This window comes from Salmo salar, chromosome ssa11 (genome assembly GCF_905237065.1).
Source record: "Salmo salar chromosome ssa11, Ssal_v3.1, whole genome shotgun sequence".
Classification (NCBI taxonomy): Eukaryota; Metazoa; Chordata; class Actinopteri; order Salmoniformes; family Salmonidae; genus Salmo; species Salmo salar.
In genome coordinates this window covers 9,197,786-9,216,309 of record NC_059452.1, presented here as the reverse complement: position 1 = coordinate 9,216,309, position 18,524 = coordinate 9,197,786, and the positions used below count along the sequence as shown (strand labels likewise).

At 42.5% G+C, this 18,524-nt stretch overlaps 1 protein-coding gene across 43 annotated transcripts in view; it reads left to right on the top strand.

Annotated features, from left to right (window-relative positions):
• Positions 1-18,524, top strand: part of LOC106561939 (CUGBP Elav-like family member 1) — a 56,290-nt gene that overhangs the window by 23,337 nt on the left and 14,429 nt on the right. For 35 of the 43 annotated variants that reach the window (XM_045689009.1, XM_045689001.1, XM_045689000.1 and 32 more), the window contains 6 exons: positions 5,014-5,201; positions 5,969-6,051; positions 8,188-8,236; positions 8,406-8,540; positions 9,095-9,174; positions 11,188-11,349. In XM_045689009.1, the coding sequence (XP_045544965.1) occupies positions 5,024-5,201; positions 5,969-6,051; positions 8,188-8,236; positions 8,406-8,540; positions 9,095-9,174; positions 11,188-11,349 (687 nt within the window). In that variant the 5' untranslated portion in view covers positions 5,014-5,023. Of the gene's footprint in view, positions 1-931; positions 1,319-5,013; positions 5,202-5,968; positions 6,052-8,187; positions 8,237-8,405; positions 8,541-9,094; positions 9,175-11,187; positions 11,350-18,524 lie in introns of those variants that run through there. The other 8 variants (XM_045689012.1, XM_014126389.2, XM_045689010.1 and 5 more) reach the window with 4 other exon arrangements.

Below are 18,524 nucleotides of genomic sequence, written 5' to 3'. Positions count from 1 at the left end.
TCCAGAGGTTTTCAATGGGGTTCAGGTCTGGAGATTGGGCTGGCCATGACAGGGTCTTGATCTGGTGGTCCTCCATCCACACCTTGAGTGACCTGGCTGTGTTGCATGGATCATTGTTTGTCCTGCTGGAAAAACCAATCCTCTGAGTTGGGGAACATTGTCAAAGCAGAAGGAAGCAAGTTTTCTTCCAGGACTTCCTTGTACATGGCTTGATTCATGTGTCCTTCACAAAGACAAATCTGCCCGATTCCAGCCTTGCTGAAGCACCTCCAGAGCCTCCACCAAATTTCACAGTGGGTGCGAGACCTGGAGAGGCCCACAAGCCACAGTGTCTCGCACCCACTGTGAAATTTGGTGGGTACTGGCTGGCATTTTGTATTCCTAATTGACCCAGCATGTAACTTGACATTGTACAGAAATGGTCACGAAAGCTTGAAAGCAGTGTTTGCTATAATTTAAGTAGGGCGTATTAAATCGTAATGGTGGTTTTGTAACCACTCTGGTTGTTGTGATTGCGCAACAAAAGAAAGGGCAAGTTTATTGAGCCATCCACTGTCCAGGTTGTTTACACAGGTTCCCCTCCTTGTTTGTGTTCGCTGCCATGCCTGTGGCTTTTCTAAGGTCAGGGGGTTAGGGTGGGAGTTAATGCGACCAATGTCATATGACCCAGCCCCCCCCCCAACTGCGCTGAACAACAGGGTGACCGTGTCCCAGTGCCGGAACCTGATTGTCTCCACAGCCTCATATTAGTGCAGGGATTACCAGCTCGCTCCAGTTCCCCATTCATTCTGGACAGTCACTCGCCCTTATCAGCCTCAATCTGACACTATTTATCTGACGCTGCACCCAGTTCTGCTTGGCTAAGAGAAATGCTCACAAAAAGCCCCAGCCCATCAGCACTTTATTTGTGGGACCCGGGGCCACAGCTTTTAGTGGCCTGCCTACTCTTCTGTTATTCTAGACCCAGTTTGTTGGACAGTGAGGATTTGTTTTGTGTTATACTCTGGTTCAACGTTTCACCGTTGTCCAATTAATTGAAGTTGTTGGTTCTTTACCATTTTATGTTACTTCTCGTAGTTATAGATCAGCCTCCATGTGGTTTCGGCATAGTTTTTCCACAGCAGCCTCCTGCTGAAAAGTTTCTGAGAAGGCTCTAGTGGTTTGCAGTGTATTGACTTTTCTGGTGTGAAAAAGTGTGATCAAGTTTGTTTTTATTTTTCTTTGGAAAAGGGAACATACCCCAAAACATGGGCTCTTTTAAGCTGGATTTTTTGCCTGAGATGATGGTGGACCATTGCTCTTTGAATTCTAGTCCTGTGTGAGTAGTTTTTCTTATTTATTTAGCAATGAGTTAATAAGCTTATTGCTTGTACAGAATGTTTTTTTAAAAGTGCTTTTCAGAAATGGATTTGAGGTGTAGTTTTTTTATTTACATTCGTTTTTAATGTCATTTTGGGGGGATGGTAGGCTATATATTGGTTCCACCTGGTATTCCGCCGTGTATTTTCAGCTGTATAGACTGATATTCAATTTCTTGATCTGTAGTTTAGTCCCAGCATGTGACTTCACATTTTTGTGCTTGCCATAATGTTCGAGTCCTAAACTTGGTGCTTTAAATTTGATATGTAGGTGTTGGAGGCGCAAACGGTGGTAGAGCGAGTTTTCAACAGGTGCATACACTCCCCAAGTGCCCCCCGTAATGGTTCATAGTCTGTATTCCGTATGCAGTGCAGTTACATTTTTATAATTTAGCAGCTGTTTTTATCCAGATCGACTTACAATCAGTAGTTATTGTACATGTCAGAGGCTTAAAACAAGTGGTCTAAGCTATGTTATAACCATGGCAGTCTGTCAATTTCTCTACAGGGAAATTGTCAGGAAAGGGTGCTGCTTATTATTTGTTGATCTTGTGTTTTTACTTTTAAAGATAGAAACATTTTAGCTTAGATGTAACGTACACATTAGGGCTTTAGAGTGGGTTCATGTGAAGGGAATTAATAGGCTACTAACAGTTGTCATGCGTTTGAAACTAAAGCAGGGTTGAGCTAATGGTTAGAGCTTAGGGTTGGGCAGTATCCATTTAAGTGATAATGCCCGAGAAGCCGGTGTTTGTTGGCTATATTGGCACGGGTGTTGTTAGGCCCGAGACAATATATTTTGGCCGGCAAACCGTGACAATATATCCAACAAACACCGGCTTCGAGGGCATTATCACTTTTATACAACGAGTTACCAACATTCAAATAATGATCGACATAGTTTCATTAAAAACATTATTTGGATTAATGCCCGAGAAGCCGGTGTTTGTAGATATATTGGCACGGGTGTCTCCTTTAGGTCCAGATGATTCTTTGTGGCCTCGTTCTATGCAAGAGTGGTGTATCTGAGAGAATGCGTTTATAATATTGTTTTCCAGTAGCCTAATAACGAGTGCAACTTAGAAATAACACAAACAGGCTATAAACAACATACCTTGGCTTAAACCGTTCTCGTCTGTTTTTACGAGGAATGAGTTGGGGCTTTAGTTGTGTGTTCCCCTCTCTTCCTCTTTGACCCAGATATAACTGGAGGTCGAACCACACTTTCTGAACCAGACCCCTTGGTGTACCCGGATTCAGAGCCTGGGAGTTTTGGAGCTGGGCAATGTCCTTATCGGTGATGGGAGGGTGGCTGTTTGTGATATATTTTCTTTGCTGCCTTAGATGTTTGATGTTGCCCAGAAATACATGATTCGAGGTGGTAAATTCAGTGTCCTTCATAAGGCACCAGCTGCGACCGATGGGTGTTTTAGAAACCTGTTGAGCCCACTATGGTGTGCCAGGTATCTACTTATGCTGTACTGCTCCCACCTTCTCATTTCGTGCATTTCCTTAAAACTGTCGGAGAAGGATGTTTAACTCTTCCTTAGTGACAGTTTTGACGTCAACAACTCCCCCCCCCTAGCCATCCCTTGACGCAACGCACAACCCAGTTTGTATTCTTAACTGTCTTTTTTGTTGTGGCTTTTCTCTAGATCATTCAATGCAGTGTCCTCCAAATCTGCATGCCTGGGTATTATTGCCATCTCTTTTCCCCATTAATCTATAGTTATGCCACCGAAAGGATCAAAAGATATGTTCCACTCATCCATTTTAGTTTTCGCATCAAATAATCAATTTAGCCAGTCATCTGAAAAAGGTTTTGTATGTTGCTATGTAGGGTTGCACATTTTGGGGAATATTCAGAAGTGGGAATTAACGGGAGTATATGGGAATTAACGGTGTGTCTGTTGTCCCTTGTGCCTGCTCTTGTAGAATACGGTTGAGGGGTGGAGATGATGTAGTTAATTATTCCTTGCTCACGAACATTCAACCACCCATCAGAGATGATTGCAATACAGTCTGCTTTCTGTGATTTGCTTGACCTTCACTTGAAGTCTGTTGAACTCTGCATCCTACAAATGAGAAGATAAAGTATGCCTGGCTGGAGGGGTGTATGCTGGGCGAAGTACATTCAGAAATCTCTTCCAATACACATTGCCTGTGAGCATCAGAGCTGAACGAGTCACATACACAGCTCGAGCAAGATATTCATCAGCATTTCTCTGACTACCTTCCTCCCATTGAGTCAAAAACTTCAGATTCCAGGAGGACCATTAGCTGTTGCTATCGATAAGGTGTCTGATTCATAATTTTCACCTCGAATAGAAGTAGAGAGACTTGTCAGAGGTTGCTTGTTGTGAGCGCTGAGGGAATTTTATGCACTTGGCCAGATGATTCTGCATCTTTGTTGCATTCTTCACACATGATTTGGCACAGTATTTGCAAATGTACACAGCTTATCCTTCTATGTTAGCTGCAGTGAAATATCTCCACACATCAGATAGTGCCCGTGGCATGTTCCTGTAAAGATGATAAAAAATGAGTAAAAAACCCCAAATACAATTCCATGTAGAGTTAAGAAGTTAGATTAAAAAACTATTTTGTAAGATAGATGTTTTAAAATGAAAGGTGTATGGAAACAGGTGAGTTAACACTCCTCAGTTAGCAGGCTCAAGCAAGCTAAAACCCACATGGTAGCAAAAACTAACTAGCATAAATTGTTAACAAGTTAGAAATGATTAATTGTCGGTGTAGTGCATTTCAGTTAAAATAACAACCCAATGTTTATATCCCAGGACAAATTAGCAAGCAACAGCAAGTTAGCTATTTAAAGTGGCATAAATGTTTAATGCTTTTCAACCTGGCCCCAAATTCATATAGTTGGTTCAGAGTTTGTTTTGATATTTCAACCTGCGTGTCCTGATCGCGTCTGGTGTGTGGGGATAAAATCAACATGCATGCGATACTGCACGATCGTGTGCGGTCTGGTCACCATGTTAGACAGTCTTGATTTGGACTAATCTGACCATATGGAGGTACAGTTTGTCAATCGAAAACCTAGTTGGTATGTGCTTGCACATTCAAATGATATTTAAATGGATTTTTATATTAATTCATACTCATTATGAATTTGACAAGGATGGACTTGATGTAGACTAATATTTTCTTGTTTTGTTCTGTGCGGCCTTCAATATTGCATGAGATGAATAATTGTTTGGTTATGAATGATCAGATCTCCCAAAACAAACTTCACATTCAAGATCATTCTCTTTAGAGCTATTGGTCTTAGTTGCGTAGGTCAATTCTCTGCTGGCAGTATGCATTTGGTGCTGTATGTTTTTGTATGCATGTTAGAACGTTTCCTCAGATGGCACCTCTTTCAACTGACACTTAATAACAACATTACTTGACTACAAGTTATGTAGTGCTACTGAAATAGTCTAGACTTGATTGTACATTTCTGCAAAACAGCCTTTGCTCCGATGCAATTTTGTGAAGCTTCCAGCTGCTTAGTCGATTATGCAAATATGTTATTTCCAGCAGGGACATATTTAATGCGCCACTGGGGAAGACGGCTCATAAATGTATCTTCTGTTGCCCAAGTTCACATCATGTAGCCATATTATAACAACTTATCTTCTTTCTCTCTCAGGGCAAAGAAGATGAATGGGACCCTGGACCACCCAGACCAGCCCGACATCGATGCTATCAAGATGTTCGTTGGCCAGATTCCACGGTCCTGGGCAGAGGAACAGCTGCGGGAGCTATTTGAGCCTTACGGCGCCGTCTATGAAATCAATGTCTTGCGTGACAGGAGTCAAAACCCCCCACAAAGCAAAGGTGACAGTGCTGTCTTGAGTTCTTCACCAGAGGTGTCCATTACACTACACCCTCACCCTATCCAGAATTCCATGCCTTTTCATTATATGTATTGGCTGTGTTGCTGAATTCTCTGGAATCCTGTTCCCGATAGCTAAACAACAGAAGCCTCTGCCTATTTGCGGGATTCTCTACTTTACTACTCCCTCCGCTGCCGCAGCATATCAAAGAAGCAGGAATCAGACAGGCAGTCTAAATGGCGATTTAATTATATTTTTTTCATCATCATTGAAAACTTTGACTGATTTGGAGCAAGATGGGCAGTCAAAATAGTGTTTTTCAGTTTTTATAAGATGTAGGTTATTTGTGGTTAAAACAGATTTGTTTTTTCTCCAATGCAATGTGTAGACTGCGCCCTACTTGTGCTACTGCAATATCCTTAGTTACAACAGACCGAAAAGGTTGTAGCCTACATCCTAAATTAGCCTACAAAATATATATTTTTGGAATGTTGGTTCAAATTGCAGGTTTTTATATCGGCTGTTCAGAAATATGATACTCGGATGTAGGCTAGTCTACATCATCATGTCAATCAAATTGGTTGATGGGAAGGGTTCAGAAGAGGGAGAGAAACGTGAAGGGAGATGTGTGCCTGAACTAACACATGTACAGAACATGTTCTTTAGCTCTGGTGAACAGGCATAGATGGCCCACCAATATTCTATCAATGTCATTTTATAATTGAGTAACATTTACTTTGTCTAATAACTGTTTATATCCCCAAACAGGTTGTTGTTTCATAACATATTACACTCGCAAATCTGCATTGGAAGCACAAAATGCTCTTCACAACATGAAAATTCTCCCAGGGGTGAGTAGGTTTGGTAGAAATGTTAACTTCCTCAGTAAATCGAATTGGGTAGCTTGCCAGGTTGTAATAGAACAGTCAGTGCTGCTGTTCAGCTTCTATCTCTAGAGATGTAGGACCCTATAACATCTGTTGTATATTTTTCCTGTTTACTTAGTTTTTTCCCAAATTCCGTTTTCTCCATTTTGTTTTTCAAGGTTTCCATTTCCCCATTTTTTTATTTTTTTTATCACACTTGTTTAAATAGAAAACAACTAAATGGGATGCTTTAAGTCCACAAGAGGTTTTTGTAGAGCACATGTGGTGATAGTTTGCAGAACAAATACTGGATTGATGCAAATAATAATCTCATTCTGCCAGGTTAGCATAGGCTATTTTGTAGTTTAACATTTAATTGAGAAGATTTTTGGGAAAGCCTTTCCATCTGCCAGAATTATTTCTTTAGCATCATTGTTAATGGATGCACAAAGTGGTAGATGCGTGCACCAGACATAGTCAGGGGAAATTCTCGTTGCCTCTTAAGAAAGTTGCAGGAAATACCCATCACTGATGCATTCTGTTCATGTCTTATGATAAACGTGGGCAAATTTAACAATGTTCCATACATTTAGTTTATTCCCTACGAAGTTTAACCTCTCTAGGGGAGGTGGGACGAAATCGTCCCACACTATTCAACAGCCAGTGAAAAATCAGAGCGCCAAATTTAAAACCACAAAATGTCATAATTCAAAGTTCTCAAACATAGGACTATTTTACACAATTTTATAGATACACTTCTCCTGAATCGAACCACGTTGTCCGATTTCCAAAAGGCTTTACAGCGAAAGCGAAACATTAGATTATGTTAGGAGAGTACATAGACACAAATAACCACACAGCCATTTGCAAGCAACTAGCATGCATCACAAATACCCAAAACACAGCTAAATGCAGCACTAACCTTTGACGATCTTCATCAGATGACATGCATTTTTTGTTAGATCAAGTTCATATTTATATCTAAAAACAGAATTTTACATCGGCGCGTGACGTTCAGAAAATATTTAGCCTCCAATACTGCCGGTGAATCAGCGCTACAATTTACAAAAATACTCAACATAAATGTTGATAAAATATTAAACTGTCATTCAAAGAATTATAGATGAACATCTCCTTTATGCTAACGCTGTGAAAGATTTCAAAATAACTTTACTGGGAAAGCACACTTTGCAATAATCTGAGTACTGCGCTCAGAAAAATACACTAGGCAATACAGATAGCTGCCATTTTGGAGTCATCTAAAATCATAAATTGCATTAGAAATATTCCCTTACCTTTGATCTTCATCAGAAGGCACTTCCAGGAATCCCAGGTCCACAATAAATGTTGTTTTGTACGATAAACTCCATAATATAAGCTCGCCGGAAAAAGAAAAAAATCTATTTACGTTCGTTCAAACATGTAAAACATTGTAAAGCATCAATCTTTAGGGCCTTTTGAACGTGAAACTTCAGTAATATTCCAACCGGACGGTTCCTGTGTCTTGAAAAACGTTTTGGAACACAGGTTCCTTCTCACATGAACGCGCGCCAATGAACTGATGGGTCTACAACTTCCCAGCCTTCTTGTTCGGTCTCTGTTCATCATAGACGCCTCAAACAACTTTCTAAAGACTGTTGACATCTAGTGGAAGCCTTAGGAACTGCAAAATGAACCCTAACTCACTGTGTTCCATTGGCAATGACTTGAAAGGACTACAAGCACCAGAATTCTCACTTCCTGGTTAGATTCTTCTCAGATATTTGCCTGCCATATGAGTTCTGTTATACTCACAGACATCATTCAAACAGTTTTAGAAACTTCAGAGTGTTTTCTGTCCAAATCTACTAATAATATTCCAGTTCCTGGGCCCGAGTAGTAGGCCGTTTAATTTGGGTACGTTTTTCATCCGGCCGTGAAAATACTGCCCCCTACCCTAGAGAGGTTAATACATTTAAATATTGTGGAATTAAGTTTTAATGTCTAGATTCCTTCTGTGTTCTCCACATCGCAGATTTTAGAGGGCCCTAGAGATGCCAACCACACATCCATTTATACCTATCAAGGCAGTATCCTTCAGCGCTTCTTCCTTCCTTTAAATTCAATGTCTTTCCTCAACAGATGCATCACCCCATTCAGATGAAGCCAGCTGACAGTGAGAAGAATAATGGTGGGTATAGCTACAGCTCTGCAGGCAGTGGAGACTGGTGGATGGTGTGGTAGTTTTGTTTTTACGTTGAAGCCCTACCTCTTAGAAGCTGCCCTTGTTGTATGATGTCTCTAATGCAGTTACTCAATGTTTGTTGAAACAACCTTGTCTTCTTCATTGTCTCTTTCAGCGGTGGAAGACAGGAAGTTGTTCATAGGAATGATATCGAAAAAGTGTAATGAGAATGACATCAGACTTATGTTCTCGCCGTACGGACAGATCGAGGAATGTAGAATACTACGTGGGCCGGATGGACTGAGCCGTGGTGAGGCAGATTCAGTTCACCTTTCATCCTCATCGTCACACACACACACACACACACACACACACACACACACACACACACACACCTTCAACAAGATGCACCCAAACACACATACACATTTACTCTATCAGTTATACTATGAGGACTAGTCATTGTTTTGACATTAATCTCTCTACATGCGGTACATACACTCCCACACACTCACTCTAAAATAGTTGCATACAGATGGGTGATAAGTCATTACTCTCATTTGTCCTCTTGTGTACAAATCCCACACATCTTCCATACAAATCCTCTCACAGCTATGTACCAATCTCAAGGTCATCACTTCTAGATGTAGCATATTGACTTAAATTCTAGTTATTTATGATCCAAATATCTGTTACACTGTTCCAAGTGCGCTTTTTGGAGGGCTGTTTAACTAAAACAAGAATTTACCAGACTCCATTGCATGCTGCAATCTGGGCTGTATGCTTAACATGATCTGTTTATAAATGCTGTCAGGAGTCAGGACCATGTATGTCAACCATTTACGAGTTGTTCCCCTTCTGCAGGTTGTGCGTTTATAACATTTACAGCAAGACAGATGGCACAGTCAACAATCAAATCCATGCACCAATCACAAACTATGGAGGTAAGCATTGAACCTGCACACCTCCCATTCTTCAGAAACAGAGAATCTACACTGAACAAAAATATAAATGGAACATGTACATTTACATTTAAGTCATTTAGCAGACGCTCTTATCCAGAGCGACTTACAAATTGGTGCATTCACCTTATAATATCCAGTGGAACAACCACTTTACAATAGTGCATCTAAATCTTTAAGGGGGGGGTTAGAAGGATTACTTTATCCTATCCCAGGTATTCCTTGAAGAGGTGGGGTTTCAGGTGTCTCCGGAAGGTGGTGATTGACTCCGCTGTCCTGGCGTCGTGAGGGAGCTTGTTCCACCATTGGGGTGCCAGAGCAGCGAACAGTTTTGACTGGGCTGAGCGGGAACTGTGCTTCCTCAGAGGTAGGGAGGCGAGCAGGCCAGAGGTGGATGAACGGAGTGCCCTTGTTTGGGTGTAGGGCCTGATCAGAGCCTGAAGGTACGGAGGTGCCGTTCCCCTCACAGCTCCGTAGGCAAGCACCATGGTCTTGTAGCGGATGCGAGCTTCGACTGGAAGCCAGTGGAGAGAGTGGAGGAGCGGGGTGACGTGAGAGAACTTGGGAAGGTTGAACACCAGACGGGCTGCGGCGTTCTGGATGAGTTGTAGGGGTTTAATGGCACAGGCAGGGAGCCCAGCCAACAGCGAGTTGCAATAATCCAGACGGGAGATGACAAGTGCCTGGATTAGGACCTGCGCCGCTTCCTGTGTGAGGCAGGGTCGTGAGGCAGGGTCGTGTTGGTCACATGTTTCATGAGCTGAATTAAAAGATTCCAGAAACGTTCCATATGCACATTAAGCTTATTTCTCAGAAGTTCGCATTTCTCCTTTGCCAAGATGACCATCCACCGGACAGGTGTAGCATATCAAGAAGCTGATTAAACAGCATGATCATTACACAGGTGCACCTTGTACTGGGGACAATAAAAGGCCACTCTAAAATGTGCACAACACAATGCCACAGATGTCTTTTAGTTTTGAGGGAGTGTGAAATTGGCATGCTGACTGCAGGAATGACCAACAGAGCTGTTGCCAGATAAATGAATGTTCATTTCTCTACCATAAACCTCCTCCAACATTGTTTTAGAGAATCTGACAGTACGTCCAACCGGCCTCGCAACCGCAGACCACGTGTACGGCGTCGTGTGGGCAAGTGGTTTGCTGATGTCAACGTTGTGAGCAGAGTGCCCGATGGTGGCGGTGGGGTTATGGTATGTGCAGGCATTAGCTATGGACAATAAACACAATTGCATTTTATCGATGGCAATTTGAATGCACAGAGATACCGTGACAAGATCCTGAGGCCCATTGTTGTGCCATTCATCGGCTGCCATCGCCTCATGTTTCAGCATAATAATGCACGGCCCCGTGTCACAAGGATCTGGACACAATTCCTGGAAGCTGAAAATGTCCCAGTTCTTCCATGGCCTCATACTCACTAGACATGTCACACATTGAGTATGTTTGGGCTGCTCTGGATCGACGTGTACGACAGTGTCTTCCCACCAATATCAGCAACTTCGCACAGCCATTGAAGAGCAGTGGGACAACATTCCACAGGCCACAATCAACAGCCTGATCAAGTATATGCAAAGGAGATGTGTCGCGCTGCATGAGGCAAATGGTCACACCAGATACTGACTGGATTTCTGATTGACGCCCCTACCTTTTTTTTTTAATGTATCTGTGACCAACAGATGCATGTCTGTATTCCAAGTCATGTGAAATCCATAGATTAGGGCCTAATGAATTTATTTCAATTGTCTGGTTACCTAATATGAACTATAACTCAGTCAAATCTTTGAAATTGTTGCATGTTGCGTTTATATTTTCATTCAGTATAACATAATAACTTGCTTTTTTTCCTCTGCCTTATATGATTGGCTGGCCCATTACTCAAGTAATGCCATTTTGAAATTGCTGTAATCGTGCTAGAGGAATATCGAAGATTGTTTTGAAATGACACTATTTGCTGTCTGTCCTGACTTTTTAGGGCTGCTCGTCTCCCATCGTAGTGAAGTTTGCCGACACGCAGAAGGACAAGGAGCAGAAGCGCATTGCCCAGCAGCTTCAGCAGCAGATGCAGCAGCTCAACACTGCCTCAATGTGGGGGAATCTGACCGGGCTCAACTCTCTGGGACCACAGTATCTGGCAGTAAGTGACCACCTCCTCCAGCGCCATCCCCAGCAGAGCTTTGGAATGGCCCGTGGCTTGGCTTCAAGCCCTTGTTAATGTTCCAGTTTAGAAATTGACAGATTTTTAGGTTCATATTTCCAGAGGTAGGTATTCAGGACTAAGCTTAGCTTGTTGTTTGTGTTTGCAAGCAAATTAAGGTTTGGGTTGCAATTGGTTACAATCTCAGGTTTGTTCTAGAAAGATGAGGGTTACAGCTGGGACACATTAAAATGCACTGCTGTTTGGCAGACTGATTTAGACAGTCTCTAGATCAGGGGTGTCAAACAAATTTTGCCCTGGAGGCCGCATTTGGTCTACATACAGATCCGGAGGGATTTAAATATTTAATCGCCGTCAAAATTGAATGTACGTCCATTATCATTTCCACACAGTTTCGATTTGGTTTTAATGATTTAAAAGTAGGGATGCACGATATATTGGCGAACATATCGGAATCGGCTGATATGAGCTAAAAATGCCAACATCGGTATCGGCCCGATGTCTAGTTTAACGCCGACGTGCAAAACCGATGTCAAAGCTGACGTGCATACCTATATAACGTAGGTACATAACATAATGACGCAACGTAAAATGTTGCGCTACACGTGCAACACAGCATTCCTAACCTAGCCCACAATGTCTGCTGTGTGGATCGAGCAGTCAACAAGTCCAGCAGTCATTTGAAAGAGTAAGAACATTTTAGCGAGACAACTCAAAGGCGAAATCCATTAACGCCAAGATAATGGAAATCATTGCCCTTGACAATCAGCCGTTCTCTGTCGTGGGTGATGTTGGCTTTCGAAAGATTGGTGGAGCACCGGTACACCTGTTGCCCTACTGGAGTTGAACAGTAATAGCGTCACTGCCATTAGCTTCACGACATACTATGGAACATCGTTTGGGTCTTTGCGTGTCAAAAAAGATGAGTCAAATAAGCTTTTAATTTGACACGTCAAATAACACAGTTCTATTATAGAGTGTTGTGTGTTCTGAATTTGCACATGCACACGACACCACTATGATCAGTTGCACTCTCAAAGCTGTACAAAAAAGTCTGCAAACACAGTCCACAAACTATGTGTTTACAATACAGCGTTAGTAATAAAGCATCAGTTGTTCGACCCCAACTTCTGGGGTAGCTAGCTTTAGCTTGGTACCTAGCTAGCACCAATGCAACCAGCCTGAAAACAATGACCAGTAGAAACTGCAGTCATTTTCATTATTCTTAGCAATGATTTAGGAATTCTTCTGCGTAAGTATTAGCTAGGTTGCCACTTGTTGTTCGCTTGTTGAAATTGAACTTTAGTTAATGAAAATAAATGGCTAGCCAGCTACTTAACCCTGTTGCCCAAAGCTAACGTTATAAGCAGCCAGCTAGCTTCATCTGGCTAGTGAGGCTCGACCGGACCGGGTTATGTTGTGAAGCTAGCCACAATAAGGATTAGGTGCAATAGTGGAATTTGTGCTTTTCCTTCAAAATAAAAGTACCTCTTTGAAAGTGATGCATAAGTTTACAGTTGGTGGAATCATGCCATATTTAGACTAGATGATGTTAAACAAGGTTCGAATGTGAAGGAATGAAATGGGGTATTAGTCTACTTCATGACACCCACAGAACACAACTGTGAAGAGTTTGCGCAAATATTAGCATTGTAGCTCTTATTGTGGGTCTATGACTGTGCGAAATCACCTCCCCAGTCAGCCAATTGTGTGTATTGACATTCATATTGCACTGTACAGCTTTAACTAAGGATTGGGGATCAATGAAATGGGGTATCAGTCTACTGACCCAATATATTTTTTACCAACGTCCTCCTCAGTTATCAGACTCCAAAACATCCATGCAGTATTGTTTTTCCTCCAGAATAGTGTTCAATACACACAGGTTGACAATAAATTTGGCTCAATTCAGTTGTTTGAGTTCTGCAATAAGAGCTACAACGCTAATGTTCTCAGGGTGTCACTGAGTAGACTGATGCCCCATGTACAGTGGAATAAGTATGCCCCCAATGCAATTATAAAGTATAATACATCCAGTGTGATTTCTACAGATCTTTGTCAAATTAACAAATTGTCTTTTATTGATTTTTATAACATTCCAACCTCGTTTAGCATGATCTATTCAATTATCACATAATTCTACTATTTGTATTCATTTGCATCACTGTCAATGACAGTAACCTTTATTTAACTAGGCAAGTCAGTTAAGAACAAATTCTTATTTACAACGACGGCCTACCCCGGCCAAACCCGGATGACGCTGGGCCAATTGTGCGGCCCCCTATGGGACTCCCAATCATGGCCGGATGTGATACAGCCTGGAATCGAACCAGGTTCTGTAGTGACACCTCTTGCACTGAGATGCAGTGCCTTAGACCGCTGTGTGTGTGTGTGTGTGTGTGTGTTAAAGATTTAACTGTACTAGAATGCTTAAGACCGCAAAAATTGTAGGTATTCTTTTTGGCAAGGAAAATATCAGTATCGGACAAAAATGTCGGTGCATCACTATTTAAAAGTATATTCAGTTTGCAGTGTGGTGCCAGGTAAACAACCTCTCCCTCAATGTCGGCAAGACAAAGGAGCTGATCATGGACTACAGGAAACGGTGGGCCGAACATGCCCCCATCCACATCGACGGGTCTGTAGTGGAGTGGCATGAGCCCTTCAAGTTCCTCGGTGTCCACATTACTAAGGACCTCAGGAGGCTGAAAAGATTCGGCATGGACCCTCAGATCCTCAAAAGTTCTACAGCTGCACCATTTGAGCATCTTGACTGCCGGCAGCACCGCTTGGTATGGCAACTGCTTGGCATCCGACCGCAAGGCACTACAGAGTGTAGTGCGTACGGCCCAGTACGTCACTGTGGCCGAGCTCCCTGCCATCCAGGACCTTTATAGCAGGCGGTGTCAGAGGAAGGCCCTACAAATTGTCAGACTCCAGCCACCCAAGTCATAGACTGTTCTCTCTGCTACCACACGACAAGCGGTACTGATTAGGGTTGCATAGCGGGGAACCCGGTTACTGAGATTTACTGCCCAAAACCACTCCCTTTTTTTGGGATAAATAACCGAGAAACCGGTACATTTGTTATAAATGATTTATATCAACAGCATGACTTGAAATGGAACTGTTAAATTATATGCAATGTCTAAATCTTGCTTCTCTGCGGTCTCTCTGCATGATCAACCATCAACGCTTATGTTGTGGACAGATAGCACATGTCAGTATTGCTGTTCACAATGCATGTAGACCTATCATCTCATGGTAATTTTTTTTTTTCTTGTGACAGGTAGGCCTACATTTGCTGCAGTATAGCCTATGCTACAGTAATATAAAGAACAAATGCATGTTGTCTAATTTACACATTTCCATCTGGCTTTTGGGGGTCACCTTCTTGTTTTATTGTAAATATGTTATTGCAGCTGCAGAGTTTTAAAACAGCCTAACACTCGAATATTGTTATCAAATGTTATTTGTCACATGCGCTGAATACAACAGGTGTAGACCTTACAGTGAAATGCTTACTTACAAGCCCTTAACAACAATGCTTTAAGAAGTTAAGAAAAAAGTGTTAAGTAAAAAATTGAAAATAAAAGTTACAAATAATTAAACAGCAGCAGTAAAATAACAAGCGAGGATACAGGTGGTACCAGTACAGAGTCAATGTGCGGGAGCACCGGTTAGTTGAGGTAATTGAAGAAGTATGTACGTGTAGGGAGAGTTAGATTATAAACAGAGAGTAGCAGCAGCGTAAAAGATGGGTCTGGGTAGCCCTTTGATTAGCTGTTCAGGAGTCTTATGGCTTGGGGGTAGAAGCTGTTAAGAAGCCTTTTAGATCTCGACTTGGTGCTCCGGTACCGCTTGCCGTGTGGTAGCAGAGAGAACAGTCTATGACTAGGATGGCTGGAGTCGTTGACAATTTTTAGGGCCTTCCTCTAGCACCGCCTGGTATAGAGGTCCTGGGTGGCAGGAAGCTTGGCCCCAGTGATGTACTGCAGCTGTAGAACCTTTTTGAGGACCCATGCCAAATATTTTCAGTCTTCTGAGGGGGAATAGGCTTTGTCGTTCCCTCTTCACGACTGTCTTGGTGTGCTTGGACCATGTTAATTTGTTGGTGATGTGGACACCAAGGAACTTGAAGCTCTCAACCTGTTCCACAATCTTCTCCTTAGTCTTGATCACGTTGAGGGAGAGGTTGTCCTGGCACCGCACAACCAGGTCTCTGACCTCCCTATAGGCTGTCTCATCTTTGTTGGTGATGAGGCCTACCATTGTTGTCATCGGCAAACTTGATGGTGTTGGAGTCGTGCCTGGCCATGCAGTCATGATTGAACAGGGAGTACAGGAGGGGGCTGAGCATGGACCCCTGAGGGGCCCCCATGTTGAGGATCAGCGTGGCAGATGTGTTGTTCCCTACGCTTACCACCTGGGGGCGGCCCGTCAGGAAGTCCAGGATCCAGTTGCAGGGAGGTGTTTTGTCCCAGGGTCCTTAGCTTAGTGATGAACATTGAGGGCACTATGGTGTTGAACGCTGAGCTGTAGTTAATGATTAGCTTTCTCACATAGGTGTTCCTTTTGTCCAGGTGTGAAAGGGCAGTGTTGAGTGCAATAGTGATGCTTCATCTGTGGATCTGTTGGTGCAGTATGCAAATTGGATTGGGTCTAGGGTTTCTGGGATCAGCCTTTCAAAGCACTTCATGGCTACAGACGTGAGTGCTACGGGGCGGTAGTCATTTAGGCAGGTTACCTTAGTGTTCTTGGGCACAGGGACTATGGTGGTCTGCTTGAAACATGTTGGTATTACAGGCAGGGACAGTTGAAAATGTCAGTGATGACACTTGCCAGTTGGTCAGCGCATGCTCGGAGGACACGTCCTGGTAATCCGTCTGGCCCTGCGGACTTGTGAATGTTGACCTGTTTGAAGGTCTTACATCGGCTACGGAGAGCGTGATCACACAGTCGTCCGGAACAGCTGGTGCTCTCATGCATGTTTCAGTGTTACTTGCCTCGAAGCAAGCATAGAAGTAATTTAGCTAGTCTGGTAGGTTCATGTCACTGGGCAGCTCGTGGCTGTGCTTCCCTTTTGTAGTCTGTAATAGTTTGCAAGCCCTGCCACATCCGACGAGCGTCGTCGCTGGTGTAGTACGATTCATTCTAAGTCCTGTATTGACGCTTTGTCTATTTGATGGTTTGTAGGAGGGCATAGCGGGATTTCTTTTAGGCTTCCAGGTCAGAGTCCCACTCCTTGAAAGCGGCATCTTTACCTTTTAGCTCAGTGCGTATTTTGCCTGTAACCCATGGCTTCTGGTTGGGGTATGTACGTACGGTCATGTACGTACGGCTTCATCAATAGCTGCAATGTAGTGGCGTAATTGACTTTTATTTTATCAAATCAATTCTGTACTATCTGTATTTTAATTACGCAATTAAACTAATGTAACTTTAATCAACTAGGAAGTCTGGGCACCACAGGAAAGAGTTTCTATTTCCCGAATATAACTCCTCAGATATTTTCATATCTTATCGATTTAGTCACTTATTAATGTATTATCATCACATCAGTAATATTCTGAGTGTCACAAACCCTTGCATATCTACGCGAACCCTAACATAGATCATGAATCAGTGATATACAAATTGGCTTAGTTATTTATTCACTAAATTAATCAATCACAGAATTTCATAAACACACACGCACACAATAGGTCATACATTGGTTACTGACATGATAGAAAAGTCCCTAGTGGGCTTAACTGATATGACGGCTTGGTAGACAAAGGAAAGGGGTGGGGGCGGTTCAAGAGCGGCAAACTCGGAGTGGATTCACTACATACAGTTGAATACTTCATCGTAAATATGGATATTTAACACCCTAACAATCGCTCAATTGGATTTTAGAAATGCAATTGACATTTACGAGTGTACGTCTTGGTTGTCCCTCTCTGCGATCGCCAGTCTGTCTGCTGGATAGTCAGTCGACAAAGTCTTTGGTTTGTCCACCAGAGATCAAAGTCTGTCGTATTTGTTATAATGGATACTTCAGAGTACCAATCGGAAATGTTCTTAGATCGGATGCGTTTACCAGACTAAAGTATTGAAACGGCTGCAACCTGAATAATTTTTATTTTGTTTGTAGATTTCTTAGCCATTTCAATGTGGGGACCTCGTCCCGGCGTTGTCTTGACTCTAGTTTGTATTTCCAACCATTTATACATTTTGGCGACAGCTTTATATTTTTTGGTCTAATGTAAATTTTGTCGGAAGTAGGTTTTATACTTAGTAGAAGAGGGGGCATTCCATGACGCCGTGTAATGTCTGTGCTCACGGGGATGTGGCCACTGATTAGTTAACTTTACATGAAAACCCAGACTCATTTAGAAGGCTAACATCACATTTCATCTTTTCACAGGTAGTTTCATATGTAATCATATACGTTTCACAACATTTAGATGTAAACCCCATAATTGAAAACTGTACACAACCAAAGACACAGTAATGTGTGTTTCCTATCCTTCATGAGATCACCAAATGAGACAAACTCCACATGACTGTCCCTTACGTTTCCATGGACCATTCCCACATTCTCAAAAAATTGAAATATTGTTTAATTCTCCAATTTTGGGGATTAGGAGTTTTGGCAAGAAGAATGTCTTTGTTCTCCATAGGCTCTCCCTCAATACTTCATAGCAGCGAAGAGAGTTTCTACCAGGAATTTATGACTGTTGTAAAACCTGTGGTGTGAGAAGGGGGGAGCCACGATGTACACCCAAAAGGGCCACGGTCATGACACCAGTGACTGACGTGGTGTACCCAATGCCATCGGAAGAATCCCGGAACATATTCCAGTCTGTGATAGCAAAACAGTCCTGTAGCTTAGCATCTGCTTCATCTGACCACTTTCTTATTGACTGAGTCACTGGTGCTTCCTGCTTTAGTTTTTGCTTGTAAACAGGAATCGGGAGGATAGAATTATGGTCAGATTTGCCAGGCGCGGGAGAGCTTTGTACTCGTGTCTGGCGTAAAGGTGGTCTAGAGTTTTTTTTTTATTTATTTATTTATTTATTTTTTTCTCCTCTGGTTACACATGACATGCTGATAAAAATTTGGTAAAACGGATTTAAGTTTCCCTGCATTACAGTCCCCGGCCTCTAGGA